The 14,602-nt window shown below is 30.4% G+C and overlaps 1 protein-coding gene across 1 annotated transcript; it reads right to left on the reverse strand.

The window, feature by feature from the left end:
* Nucleotides 1-6,306: 6,306 nt before the first annotated feature.
* Nucleotides 6,307-10,539, reverse strand: LOC126677620 (calcium-dependent protein kinase 32-like). The gene is made up of 8 exons (XM_050372330.2): nucleotides 9,521-10,539; nucleotides 8,788-8,911; nucleotides 8,539-8,682; nucleotides 7,858-8,010; nucleotides 7,620-7,735; nucleotides 7,359-7,526; nucleotides 6,979-7,212; nucleotides 6,307-6,788 (listed from the first exon to the last, which is right to left on the reverse strand). The coding sequence occupies exons 1-8, from the start codon at nucleotides 10,022-10,024 to the stop codon at nucleotides 6,636-6,638; spliced, it is 1,596 nt and encodes a 531-aa protein (XP_050228287.1). The 5' UTR covers nucleotides 10,025-10,539; the 3' UTR covers nucleotides 6,307-6,635.
* Between the last annotated feature and the right edge of the window lie 4,063 nt (nucleotides 10,540-14,602).

The following is a 14,602-nucleotide window of genomic DNA, read 5'->3' on the forward strand; positions in this document are numbered from 1 at the left end:
AATGTATAAATAATAATTTTCTAAAAATTATTTAATATATCAACAACCAAAAATCAAATTTTGCCAAATAAATATTATAGACCAACTATTAAATAACAGCTATCAGTTATTAAATAGCAAAAATAGTTATAAATAACACTTGAAACAAATAGAACTGAAATCAGAAGCAAAAAAGACTGTAACATGAAACATCATTTACTTTTTTTTTTTTTGATAATTGGGAAGAGAGGAACGCATGTGGAAGAATTTGAACTAACGACCTTGACATTTGCTATTCAATGTTTATAACATTTGAGCTACAACTCGTTGCTAACATCATTTACTTCTACTCTCACTTTTCCTCAATTACATTCAGAAATCACATTATCAAAAATGGATTAGTCGATTAGACATAGCAGGAGTAGGTATTCTATATTCTGAATGAAAATTAGAAGATGATACACGTATAAAATGCTCATCTTTTCACTACATTGTAGTGGAATATATTTGTCTTGGAGCGTAAACCAACCACTTGTAATCCTATTTTTAAGTGATGTTTTTATATCATTTCAAGAATCTATTTAATTCTTCATTCATTCTCAAAATAGAGCATAAAGGTGTAAGACTTCTTTGTAATTGTTCAATAAATTAAAATCCTAATTTGATAGTATAAAGTTAAGATGCCACGAGTTTAATGGCTTCTATTTAAAGGAAATCTAGCTTTTTTATATATAATTAAGGAAATCTAGCTTTTTTATATATAATTAAGGAAATCTACCTTTAATAGAGCTACGTTGCTAATACACACACTAGAAAGCAAATTCTCATTGGCACATGATTATATAACAAGTATTCATGAGATTGTATCATTTTGGTTCATGTTTTTGTTAACAGAATTTGATCGACTGGTTAACGGTACAAATGGTCGGATCGGTTCAACTCACCGGTATTAATTGGTTTGCATTTTATATTAGATTTTTTTAACAAATTAATAATTGTATAATGAACTCCATTAATCTGATTGGATTTTAATTTTTTACTTATTGTAAATTTAATCATTCACAAATTTGAATTAAATTAGTTCGATAGTCAATTGTGTTTGAGTATATAATTTTTTGTGGAAGAGAAAAAGAGAGATACATTAATATGCATATATAAAAATTATTAAATATTATGAATTATTGGGGGATTTATTTTCAAACTATTTAAAAAATATATTTATAAAAATGCTGACAAGAAATCAAAAGTTCCCGAGGTATCGGAAAAAAACTTAAATATCAAAAAAAAATCCACCAAAAAGCAATCAATTGATCGCCAAAATTATATTGGAAAAAAAAACAAGAAACCAAAAAAAAAACACTTAAAATACACCTATAAAATATTTGAAAAACACTTCATAAAAGTCAACAAAAATTAACAGTCAATAGAGAACATAGCACGTGTTTACCGTCCTGTTGCCCATCATTGACTGAAAAAATTTCTAGCCAAATTTCGGCGATCAACCACCTGACTTCGGTGATGTTTATCTGGTGTTTCATGTGTTCTTTTAACGCAATATTTTTATAAATAAAAATGATAAATAATAAATATGTATAACACAAATGTAACTTTTAAAATTTTATATTTTTTTTAATAAATAAATTTGAAAAATAGTAAATAGAGTACTTTTTGAATTACAATCATTAGACTAACAAAACAAATCAACCGAAAATTGCCAAATCATACATTGGAAAAACAAAACAAATTAATATGGCACAAAATTTAGTGGCGCCCAAAAATCAAATATCTGTACGTGGCCCTCTCATAACGGAGCACATATGACTTCCACATCAGATATTTCAAAACATCATATTATCATTTGCGTAGTCATTTTCGCCACGTTGGCTCCATACACGTAGGCTCTGACTGTAAAGCAATTTAATCGTGTTTTATTTCGTCTCATCAATCTATTTAATTCTAATTTAATAGGTTAATGATATTGTAAAATCGGACCAGAGAGAGTTAAACCTGAAAGGCTGAAACCGACTAGCTGTCCGCTCTTGCGGATGTTTGAGGGTTTTTTAAAAGGTGGTTTACATATTTATCTAACAAAATAAAAATATTTTTCTTTATTATTTCAGCTTGAAAAAGTTTTAGAAAATACTTCATGTTTTTTTTTTCCATATTTATATTTTTTCTCGGTTTTAAAATAATTATAATTTTATTCCATTATGATGTAGATATCACAATATTATCATCCCAGTGTCATAACTTTTTGTATTTGTTTTTTTATGGAGGTATCATACAACCTTATCTATCTATTATCATATAACTATATTATGCTATTATCATAATTTTATCATACTATCATCATATATAATCGTATAATGTTATAATATCGATAATGATACCGATATGACAATGTAATGATACCGATACGATAATCAAGCATTGCTTCTATAAAAAAATGTTTACGTGATAATTAAGTGATACTCATATGATAATCAACGCCGTTTTTTTATGCAGAAAATTATTTTTTCTGCTGAAAATTGTTTGTTTCATCATAAAATCGTTTTATACAGATTTTTATATCTAAAACTGAAAAAAATTAAGAGTAATTTTATTTATATCTGAAAGTTAAAATAAACACGAGTTAAAAAAAAATCACTGAAATTAAATATGAAAGAATGGCGGAGTGAAGGCGGAGCGATAAAGGATCGACGAAGATAAATATAACAAAAACAAAGAAGAAATAAAGAAGGAAAAAATGAAAAAAAAAAAGGAGAATTAAAGAGAGAGAGATATGGTTGAAAGAAAAAAAATTTATGTTTAGAGTGAAAAATAATAAAAAATAGAATAATTATAATATAAACATTTAAAAAAGATATATAAAAATATTAAAAGAGTAAGATATTTTTTTTATTCTTTTCTTATTAAAATAAAAATAATAATATTTTTAAAAATGAAGTATTTATTCTAATTTTCTCTTTTTATACTAATATTATTTAATTAATAGCGCATCATTAAATAAATAAAAAAAATGGTATTATTAATAATATAAATTAAATTAATATCTAATGAAGTCTCTATATTTGGAGACTATAGCGTTTGAAATTTATGAAATAAAGGTTTAATCACTAAAAAAACCTCCCCTTTCGTCTCATCACTGCCGAAGAAGATCTTTTCTTTTTCCATTATCTTCTTAGCCTGTTTTACCATATAAAGATATCAATACCAAAAATGTGTCCACATGACAATAACTCTATAAAAATTAATCAACCATTTTTTTTCGTACCCGGATTTGTTCTTCCTCGAAATGCAACGCAGGCGAACTACAGAACTAGAGACAATGAAGAACAACCAAATGACGATGACAAACGTCTAGGTCAGAGGAGATGGGAAATAGAAAAAGACTGATTTCAAAAATAAATATAATGAAGAAGAAAGAGTATGTCAGAAGGTGAAAAAGAGAGAGAGAAAATTAACTCAGTCGGTTAAAAAAAATTTTGATTTTAAAATTTGAAAAGTCAACCGACATGTCAGAGGGAGGAACTGTTGCTTCTGATAGAGGACAGGTCACGTGGGTCGACAGGTGGCGTGGAAAACGCATGCAAACGATTAAATCGTTGGCGGCGCCACGATTCTGTGTTTTTTTTTCCAGAAGGGTCGTGAATGGCGCCGCCATAAAGGTCAGGGGGTTTAGTGAAGCTTTTGAAAGGTGATGAGGTTTAGGGAAGTTTAGTGCAAAGGTCGAGGACCGTCCATGATTATTAGCCCTCATTTTAAGTTGCACCTTACGTTGTAATTTTGTCAGCTGCACCCAAATTCGCACATTTGGATTTCAATTACACCCTCAAAATTAAATTGGAATCTTTTTCACTTGGCAAAAATTCATAAAACGCTTATAAAGTATTCGTTTGAACTCTTTTCCATCCAAAAAGTAAAAAATGGATGACTTATTTTAATTTTTTTTTAAATGTAGAAGAGATCAATTTAATACTCGAGGATGGAATTGAAACTCAAAGGTGCGAATTTGAATGCAGCTGATAAAATTGCAACGTCGGGACGAAAAGGAGTTAAAAGGTGGGGGATTTTAGTGATTAAGGCTTATATTTAACCAATGACAACAGTTGATCCCAAAACGTACTAAGATTGATCATGAACAACATAACAATGACACATTTTGAGATCGAAAATTGATCCATTCGAAGTTTCTAACCACTACACGCTACCTGCTTGATAAATTATTGAGGACAATAAGACAATATAGATAGATGAATTATTGATGTGAAAGTAACACTATTACATGATATAAAAATGTATAAACGAGCAAACATTAACAGCCAGTGTGGGCCTAAATTATATGATTAAGGCGTCTTTTAGTGCCTTATGAAGTTATAGATTCAAATCCAACTTCTATAAAATCCGATTTTAGTAGTCGGAAGCTATCTATGTAAAAAAAAAAACAAAGATTAATTAATATAAAATCTATTACATCCATCAATTTTCAAAGTACATAAAATAACCATAAAGATAATAAAAATAAATATATTAAAATTGATATAAAATTGTAAACAAAAAATATAAACGTAAAATAATGGATCAAATGAAATATTAAACTGAAAATACTTATGGTAATATAGATCATAAATAAAAAAAGTAAAAAATACTTTTAATGTTTATCTTTAAAATCAATAGAATCTTTTTAAATTTTTTCATCTTGAATATATCTTTAAAGATCTTAAAACAAATCAATTATTGCCCCTCTATGAAATAAAGGGTTAACATTGTTCGAAAAAGGAGTGCAATTAAGCCATTTTCAAAAAATTTGAAGACATATTTAGAATAGATATATTATTAGGGGTTTATCCATACCACGGTATAAATATTAAGGATAAAATAGAAAAATTCCCACTAAAAATATCATATGTGGACTGTGGCCTAACCATTTACTCAACGACTCGAGACGCAGCTTAAAACCTACAGTTGTCATCTGAGAATTTGTCGGATGTTACAGATTCATGGCCTACAAATCATGCATAGATAAGTCAAGTCACCATCAAAATTTAATTAAGTTTTGTAAAAAAATTAAATTTCAGATTAATGATGCATGTGGGCAGTGGCTGTGTTCTTATGATTGGAATATTATTCTTGGAATTATTGGATGTTCCTGATGATTGAAATATTGGTACAGTTAATCTTGGAATTATGACTATTGAAATGGATCTTTATTAATCAAAAAGTTTATGTTGTTCCATTTTAATTTTTTTAAGGTCCGTATGCTGATCTGGGATTAAACTTTTATATATAAGCGTTTGTGTTCTATTTTAAATCATTGGAATTTTTTTAGAAACTTATAATTATAACTGCTATATTTTTGAACTGGCGTATACTTTCATGTTGATTTTCTTATAATAAAAATGGGTCTTTGGTTGCTTTCAATCAGTGTTTTAAAAACATGACCGGACACAAACACTGATTAATTGAAAGCAAGCAACCAAATCCTAATCCTATTTTTTATTCTTATTTGGTCCTTCAACTAAGCGAAAACGCATTTTAAAGTTCCTAAATGATAAAAACGACGCCGTGTCATTATTTTTGGAAATGTAAATTAATAACCTAAACAACGTCGTTTTTTCAATCAGGGACTAGAAAATAATTTTTTGCTAAGTTGAAGGACCAGATAAGGACAAAAATAGTTTAAGGACTAGATAAACAAAATATGTATAATTTAAGAACATGAAAATGGATTTTTCTTTCTTTTTTTTATCTACACCATTCATTTAATAATGAATGATGTAAATTTATTGAATTTGATCCCTCAAATTGAAATGAATATATATAAATCTCAATCCATTGATGGAGTATATCACACACTCATAAGGTATCACTCTAACATAAATCATTTGGTAGATTAACAGGTTCCTCTACTAAACCGATGAAATATTTATGTGGATATTTATTGTATTCTTAGTATTTATGTAAATAACTCGCAAAATTATTCCCACTAAATTCAAATCCAATTAGTTTATCTTCTGGTGATTCAACTCAACTCAAGAAATTTTTCTATGTGTCAACTGCAGCTCAATGTCATCTTATCAACTCGTCGAGCTATCTATTCCCTTCGAGCCATATATCTTATGTGGATGATCCGTCTTGAAGATAGAGTCAAAATAGAAAGTTGAAAATAACATAGAATATTTTTTAATTTTTCTTTGATGAGCTATATTTTGCTAGTATATTTTTTTAATATAGATATATAAACTTTAATATGAAGCCTGGCCCAAGCAGGCTGGGCTTGGGCAGGCCAGGCAAGAACCCAGCCCAATAATCTTAAATCCAGGCCCAGGAACAAATAAACACCTCTTTTTGTATTTGATTGTAAAAATAAAACATCCCTTTTGGAATTAACACCTTTTAACAATATTTACAATCACAAATAACACCCCTTGTAGCCTTCACCCACTGTTTTTTTTGTCCCACCACTCTCTCACAACAAACACAAAGCAACTTGGCAAATTCATGAAGAAAACAAAGAACAAGATCATCAACCAATGAACCCAAATCCTAGCTACCAGAAAACCAAATTTAAGAAGAATAAAAGAAAATCTGTAAGAGAAAAGATTTACTGGGAGTGTACTTTATATTCCTTTAACTTATGATTGTCTCTTGTTCAGTCATCTACCCTCATTCATCACTAAAGATCCATCCTTCATTAGTTTGAGACTCAAACTATTGAATCGTTCTCGTGAATACTGCCTCGATGCTTTTCTCCAATCTGTACCGGCCTTCATCATTGCAGCAAACTCTTCGTAACTTATTTTTCCATCCTGTAAGTTTATATAAAAAAAGATGAACAAATTATGAATTGACATGATACAACGAACAATCATCTTCAGAGACGTATGCATTTTTAGTTATTCGTGCAAAATCCGCAAAGCATTGGACCATCACAAACAGTCATGGCAATGTACATGTAGTTTTAAAACCAGAAACATAAGAAAATAGGACTGAACTAACCTTATCTGTGTCGACATCATGAATAATAGCATTAATAATTTCTTCGCTGTTTTCATTAATTTCATCAGCCAAGGTGTCTCTTAGCTCCTCAATTTCAATATGCCCACTTTTGTTTTTATCAAAGAATTCAAAGGCTTTGTGAAGGTGTTCATCATCGTCGCCCATCTTTCTTAGGTGAACAGAAATGGTAACAAACTCCCCATAGTCCAGATGACCATCTCGATCTACATCACCCTGTAAAAAAACAATTAAAAAGATGAAGATCATGACTTTATTCTACAGACATTTTGTATTATCCATCATATCATCAGTATGGCTATCTACCAATGTAGAGTTCCCCACTCAGGTAGCCGAGGAATAATACAGAATTCAACACTTACAGCTTCCATTAGCATTTGAACATCATTATCGGTAATCTGATGGCCCAGTTTCTGCAAACCAATTCGTAACTCATCCACGTTAATCTTGCCCTTATTGCTAGTATCCATCAATTTGAAGCCCTCCTTTATGCCAGCAACTTCCTCTACCGATAAATGCTCAGCTATTACCTGTTGATTACAAATCGAACATGTAAAAAACTTGAGACCAAATCACAAGGACGAAAAAAATCTCTAATTGTAAAGAAGCATATGAAAAATTACCCTAAGAGCTCTCTTCTTGAGTTTGTTCATTACAGAGAATTGCTTGAGCCTTGCTTTCACCGTTTCACCCAAAGAAACATTAGGAGCCTTCTTTGCATTTTGCAACCAAGGGTGCTCTGCATTCGGAGATCAACCAACTATTTAATTTTGGAAAAAAATAAAATTGAATGCACAGTTAATCTAAGGAATAAAATCTTCAAGACTATGAGATGACCATTTCTTTAAGATCTATCATTACCTAGCACTTGCTGGGCGGTGAGCCGAGTCTTTGGATCAGGATCAAGCATCTTTTTCACAAGGTCTTTTGCATTATCAGAAACCTTGGGCCAAGGATCCCTCTTAAAATCTACAACAGATCTAATGATTGCTTGTGCAACTCCTTGTTCAGTTTCTGCACAGGAAGAAAGATGGAGAAATTATGAGATAAATGCAGCAGTTCTTGTTAAAATGTATTTTGTGTCTTGATCAAGACTTAAACTAACTTGTGTGAATAGATGCAAGCACAAGTAACCATGGCATTGTCAAAAACATGATATGCTCCCTTGTATACCATTTAGATAGTTTAGTGGATTGATAATGTCCAAAATAATATGCTAGCCTAACGCATGTAGCAATGTACAGTATTCCAAGTTTAAAAACATTCGTATCCGAATTGTCACTGGAGTTTTTAGATATTAACATATGAGACGTCACAGTTGAAATTCAGGCAAAATTTTAAATTCTCAGCAATCAATTAGGGGCTATCCTCTTGTGCAGTTAATCATGTATGTATCACCGGGAATGAAAACAGTTAAAAAGAAAAAATTCCGAGAAAAAAAATGCCATGCTTAATTATTCTCGAATCATTTGTATTTACATACGGACGTCTGCAATATCCAAACTGATTCAGATGATATAAATTAGAACAAAGCATACCAACCTGCCCAAAAGGGTGGGATACCGCAAAGCAAGATATAAAGTATGACCCCAGCACTCCAAACATCTACTTCTGGACCGTAATTCCTTTTTAAAACTTCAGGAGCCATGTAATACGGACTTCCAACTATCTCATTAAATTTTTCACCTGCAGACAGTTATCAAACTTGGTTAATGTACAAAGACGGAGAGCAAGTCATTATTGGAGATTAAGCATAACGACAGAGTATAAGAGGTAACCATGAGGCATTACCAGGCCTGAAAAAAACAGACAACCCAAAATCAATTGTCTTTAAAGCTGCAGTCTCCTTCTTGTTCGCAAACAAAAAGTTCTCTGGTTTCAAATCCCTATGTATCACACCGTGCATGTGGCACATCTGAAAGGCAATACAAATATTAAAACTCGGAGAGAAGTACAATGCAAAACTAAATACAAAGTGCATAAATAAGATTAGCAATAGTATGCCGCATGCACAACTCAAGAATCACACGCTAAACGCCTCATCAACCTTCTACAATTATCAAGAAAGAAAAATTTGACAGAATACTAAACCCTTTACCAGCATTACTGACACCAAAAGAGCCGCATAAACAACACGATCGAGTGCAAAAATGAAATTACAGAAATTGAATAAGCAGACAAAAACTCCTTTACAAGAAAGAAGTTTACAGTACATGACAATAGTAGCTAATAGAAGAAGTCAAGAGTCTGTTCAAACAATCACAAGAATCAAAGTAGAAGGCAAAACAAAAAGCCAATATTCAGATCACTAAAGCATGACATTGCTTTTATGTAAATTCCTCAAAACAAATTACTTCCTATGATTTCAAAGCCAACAAACCAATCAGACACTAGATCCCTATTCTAAGGAAAAGAACAAATACAAAATTTCACTAAAACCTAAGTTTGACCAACATCAAGACACATAAATTCAAGACTAACACAACTCAAAAGATCAAATCAAATCACTCAAATTCTATTTTACCTGAACAACTTCCACAATAGTCTTTGTAACAGCAGCAGCAGCTCTCTCTGTGTAATGACCTCTAGCCACAATCCTATCAAACAATTCACCACCCTCACACAACTCCATAACCAAATGAACTGCATTATCATCTTCATAAGTATCTTTCAAGCTCACAATATTAGGATGCTTAGGCAAATGCTTCATGATCTGCACTTCTCTCCTAACATCCTCAATATCCACTGCTGTCCTAAGCTTCTTCTTAGATATTGACTTACAAGCAAATTGATCACCAGTTTCTTTGTCTGTACATAAATATGTGATCCCAAATTCACCCCTACCTAGCTCTCTGCCTAGCTCATATCTCAGCTCAATTTCTCTCCCTGTTGGCTCTCTTAGAACAGTTAGCTTGTGGGTGACTCCATTGTTAAGCCCATAATCTATGGAAAAAGGGTTTGGCTTTTTTTTGTATTTCTTGTTTTCATTACTTGGGGTTGGTGGTGGTGTCACACAACAATTACCCATTAATCAAAAACAGAAAAAAAAAATGTTTTTTTGTTTGAAATTTTGTGAATTTTGGTATTGGAAATGAAGAAAAAGATTGAATCTTTAAAGGGTAATTGGAGTTGAAACAAAAGATTGATCTGTATGATCCAAGATCTTGCTAAATAAATGATTAAAATCTCTCAATTGGGTACCTAAATCTGTAGATAAAACCCCAAAAACTTGAGTAAATAAGATTTGAATGGAGAAAAATTTGACTTTTCATATAAAAAGGAGCTGAATTTTTCAAAGAAGCAAAATTAGGTGATCAAGAGAGAAAATTCAAAGATGGCATGTGAACTAAAATGTTGAGATTTATTGGAGAGGGTAGGGGAAAGGGGTGAGAAGAGGAATTTACAAGGCATAATGCCAATTCATAGACAACATTTAATAAAAATCCAATCAAAAATTCAAAAGATTTGGATTGGTTCAAAGCAGACAAATTGAGAGAATAAAAGAAAGAGATGTCAAACCTCTTTCTCATACACCTCCCCCTAACACCTTTTCTTTCTCTTCAATTTTGTTTTTTATTTTTTATTTTCAGTTATAGCTAATCACCCTGTAATAATATAATTATCCACTTTATTATTTTTATACAGTTTAAATCAAATTTAATTGCTTTTAAAAAGTATATATTCTAAAAAAATCGCAATTTCAATATAAATTTTCAGTTTTGACAATGTTGAACACTAAATTTCATATTTTTACGATTCGTGACATCATCAAAAATGCTGATGTGTGCATCGGAATAAGTACTGCTCTGATGCCACATCGGTATTTTTGACAGAAAATTGATTAGTGTTTTGAATTAAAATAAATTAAACTTTTGATGTACGATATGATCAAAATTAAAAATTCGTGTTAAATTACAAAACATGCTGAAATCCGAGATTTTTAAAACAATTAAGCCTTTAAAAAGTACAATTCATAATTTAAATTGCTATAAATTTATCATTATTTTTTATTATATCTTTTCTAAATACTAGTGCGACTAATTTTATTTTTTTTGCATTAATGATAATGTATAGTAAATTTAAAATAAAAATAATATAACAATATTAATTTTAAATATTGTTATTTATTAGAATTTGACAAGTATTTAAAGAAAGAAATGATAATTATTTTGACATAGAAGAAATAAATTTTTAGAAAACATTGAGTTTAAATATATTTTTCAAATTGGGTTTCTCAAAATATCCACTATATAGTTCAAGCTTTCTAGTCACGTAACATTTTAAGGAGTGGAATATCCAATATCATACCATTGAGTGCAATTTTATCTGATTTGGCAATAAATCCAAAATGCCCAATACTTATACATTTAAATCGAGTAAAGGATCAATTTACCCCCTCAATTTGGCACGAAGTATCAAATAAACCCAACCTCACAAAACCGGATCAAATCACCCCAGAACTATGCAAAACCGGATCGGTTTCACCCTTTTGACCAAAAAAGAGAGTGAGAGTACTTGTTTAAAAAAATTAATTCAAATTAAATCTAATTAATCCTAATTAATTTTAATTAAAGCCCTAATTAAATCTAATTAATTTAAACTCTGATTATTAAAAGTTAGGAACCTTTTCTGCCTTTTTCCCCTGATTAAACCTAATTACACGCTGCTTAACTAATCTAATTACTCCTAAGTAGCAACAATTAACCTAACTAATAATCTAACTGAAATTGAATACTATATTCAAATTAATCATAAACAAAATGCTAAACATGAACCCAATCCAAGTGAAAAAAATTACATAATATAATCCAACTGATATACATTCTATAGCAAATGAACATCATGATCCAATATTTATCAAAATTCAGATCTAAATCTAACCCATAAACATAAAAATAATTTAGAAAAACTTACACAAAGCCAAAATAAATACAACAAAATCCGATTCAACACCATCGAAATAACAAAGACCCAATTGAAATTGAAATTGAAGCAGAAACCAAGCAACGGATTAAACATCAACCGGGCCAGAGAATTTGCAGCAGAGTCGTCGTAGCAACAACGATGGTACCAGCAACGCCATCCGTCCAAGGCAGCGGCGGATCTCCCAGGTCCGTCCACGGAAGCCGTGAATCTCCTATCCAGCGCCTCCCTCGGTTTGGTACACGTCAACAGTGGATCTCCTTTCCAGGTGGTGGCGTGGAGGTGAGGGAATGACGATGGTGATGGCCTGCCGGTGATGGCCTGACAGTGAGGGAATGACGATGGTGATGGCCTGACGGCGGTGGAACGATGGTGGCGGTGGAACGATGGTGGTAGCGTGGCGGTGGTTGTCAAATGAAGAATAATTGGAAGAAGAAAGAAGAAATGGCTGCAGAGAAGAAGAATTAGATTTTAGGGTTTTGTTATTAAAAGGAAAAAGTATGAAAAGGTCTCTGTATATTACAACAAAAACATATACGATGTATTAAGTTTTATAATTACAAGTATTGAATTGATATTTTGAAATCATTAGGTGCTAATTTAATAAATGGTAAATATATTAAGGTTTATTTTAAATATTTTACCATTAAAAACCAGAGAGTGTATTCACTCTCTGAGGTGAGAGTGGGGGAGGGGGTATTTGATACGTTTTTGCCAAGTTCTGGGGCAATTTGATCCACTTTTGCGAGGTTGGGCTTATTTGATATTTCGTGCCAAGTTCAGGGGCTTTTTTGATCCTTTACTCCATTTAAATCTGGGGTATAAGATTTTGCAGAGGAAACTTTAAATTTGTATCTTTTCTTCTCTGTCATAGATATTGCTCTTTTAATGAAAAAATCTAAGCTATAGTTCTTCCTTTCTGGTACATTTCCTCATTCAAACCATCAATTTTCAAATTTCAAATAAAAAAACTTGCTATGATTTGACATAAATTATGGCAAGAATTCAAGTTATGATATGATTTTAGTTGTTCTTTAATATTAACTTATTTTAAATTACATCTGAAAATCAGTAATTTGTATTCCATTTAATATCTAAAATATATTGAAATTTAATTAATAGCAGGTCTTAATAATCATGTGTTATTTGAATTCCTCGTCATCCAGTATTGTAAGAATTGAAATGCTTAATAATTCATTAATTAAATATCTAAAAATATATGAATAAGAGATATTAAAAAAATCAAATCAATCAAACATTTTTAATTTTATATATATTAAGTTAAAATTTATTGAATTGATAACTTATATAGTAAAATTCACAGATTCTATCTTAATAAATTTAAAAAATATAGGCTAAATTTATTTTGAGGTCCCTAAACTATACATTTTTAGTTCATTAGGTCCCTTAACTTCTATTTAACTTTTTCGGGTCCTTAAACTTTCATTGTTTGGTTCATCAGGTCCTTCAACTTTTATTTTCTTTTTTCAAATCCATAATTGTTTATTTTTTTGTTTCGCTGAGTCCTTAAATGGAAGTTGAGGGACCTGATGAACCAAAATATGAAAGTTTAAGGACCTTAAAATAGGTTTAGCCAAAAAATATATTATAATATTTCAAAAATCTATATATCAAGTAAAGTACTAACAATACACCTAAAATTACACTCCTAAATAGCACTAGAATGATTAGATTGAAATTTAAATAACCTTCATTATTTATACAAAAAAAGAAAGTACTATATGAAAGAGTTTTTGTTTTAGAATTAATATGTAATAAAAGAGTTTAAAGCAATCATTGTGTACATCTCTTTATGTTCAAGCTAGCTAATTAGACCATGCAAAAAAAGGAAGGAAAAAAAAATCATGCAAAGAAACTTGTTGCAAGCAGGTGAAATATATTTGTGTTTTACCACAAGGCAAGTGTAGTAATTGATTGTACATCTTTTTATGTCCCTAAATTCCTTGAAGAATTATCATTATCATGTGATCGGCATGATTCATGTCATTCACGAGTCAACAATGCCATTATCATCAAATGTTTTCGGGAAAAATGGAAAAAAGTTTAGGTTGATTTTATCTGCCACTCTAGGACAGATCCTATCGTATTAAAACACAATATTAAAATGGTAGTAATGTAGTTTTATTTTGGGTTAATCTTTTTTTAATACCAAACTTTTGCGGTTTGGCCAAACATTTTAAAATTGTCAGAATTAATTTTTAGAATTTTTTCTAGCCATTTAGGCTAATTCTGCATGTGATCATTAACTTAGGGTTAAATTTTAAAGGCTTAATCACCAAAAAATACCAAACCTATACGTTTTGTGTCAATTATAGCCAAACCTTTAAAAATCACCAGATTTAGCCAAACCTTATATGTTCTGTTTCTTTTTTAGCCATTTTTGAATCGAACCGGTTTTTCTGACACCGTGTCGTCCACGTCACCGCCAACTAAGAAATTGGCTGACATGTCAGCTGAAATATTTAAATAAGGTTTGGCTATAACTGACACAAAAAAAATAGATTTGGTATTTTTTGAGTGAATAAACCTAATTTTAAATTCAAGCCAATTTTTAAGTTTAATAATTAGTAAATTAATTATATCATTTATGAAATTTATATATATTTAAAAATAATTAATATTTTCTATTTAATACTAATTTTAATTAATTTTAATTTTTTAT

This window comes from Mercurialis annua, linkage group LG4 (genome assembly GCF_937616625.2).
Source record: "Mercurialis annua linkage group LG4, ddMerAnnu1.2, whole genome shotgun sequence".
Classification (NCBI taxonomy): domain Eukaryota; kingdom Viridiplantae; phylum Streptophyta; class Magnoliopsida; order Malpighiales; family Euphorbiaceae; genus Mercurialis; species Mercurialis annua.

What these genes read in the sequence shown, in the direction of transcription:
- LOC126677620 (XM_050372330.2), bottom strand. Translation starts at nt 10,024, where the DNA reads ATGGGTAATTGTTGTGTGACACCACCACCAACCCCAAGTAATGAAAAC. An exon ending in GTCTGTTTTTTTCAGGCCTG is followed by an intron (nt 8,683 to 8,787) that starts GTAATGCCTCAT and finishes AACTGTCTGCAG; the next exon opens with GTGAAAAATTTAATGAGATA. An exon ending in TATCCCACCCTTTTGGGCAG is followed by an intron (nt 8,011 to 8,538) that starts GTTGGTATGCTT and finishes CTTCCTGTGCAG; the next exon opens with AAACTGAACAAGGAGTTGCA.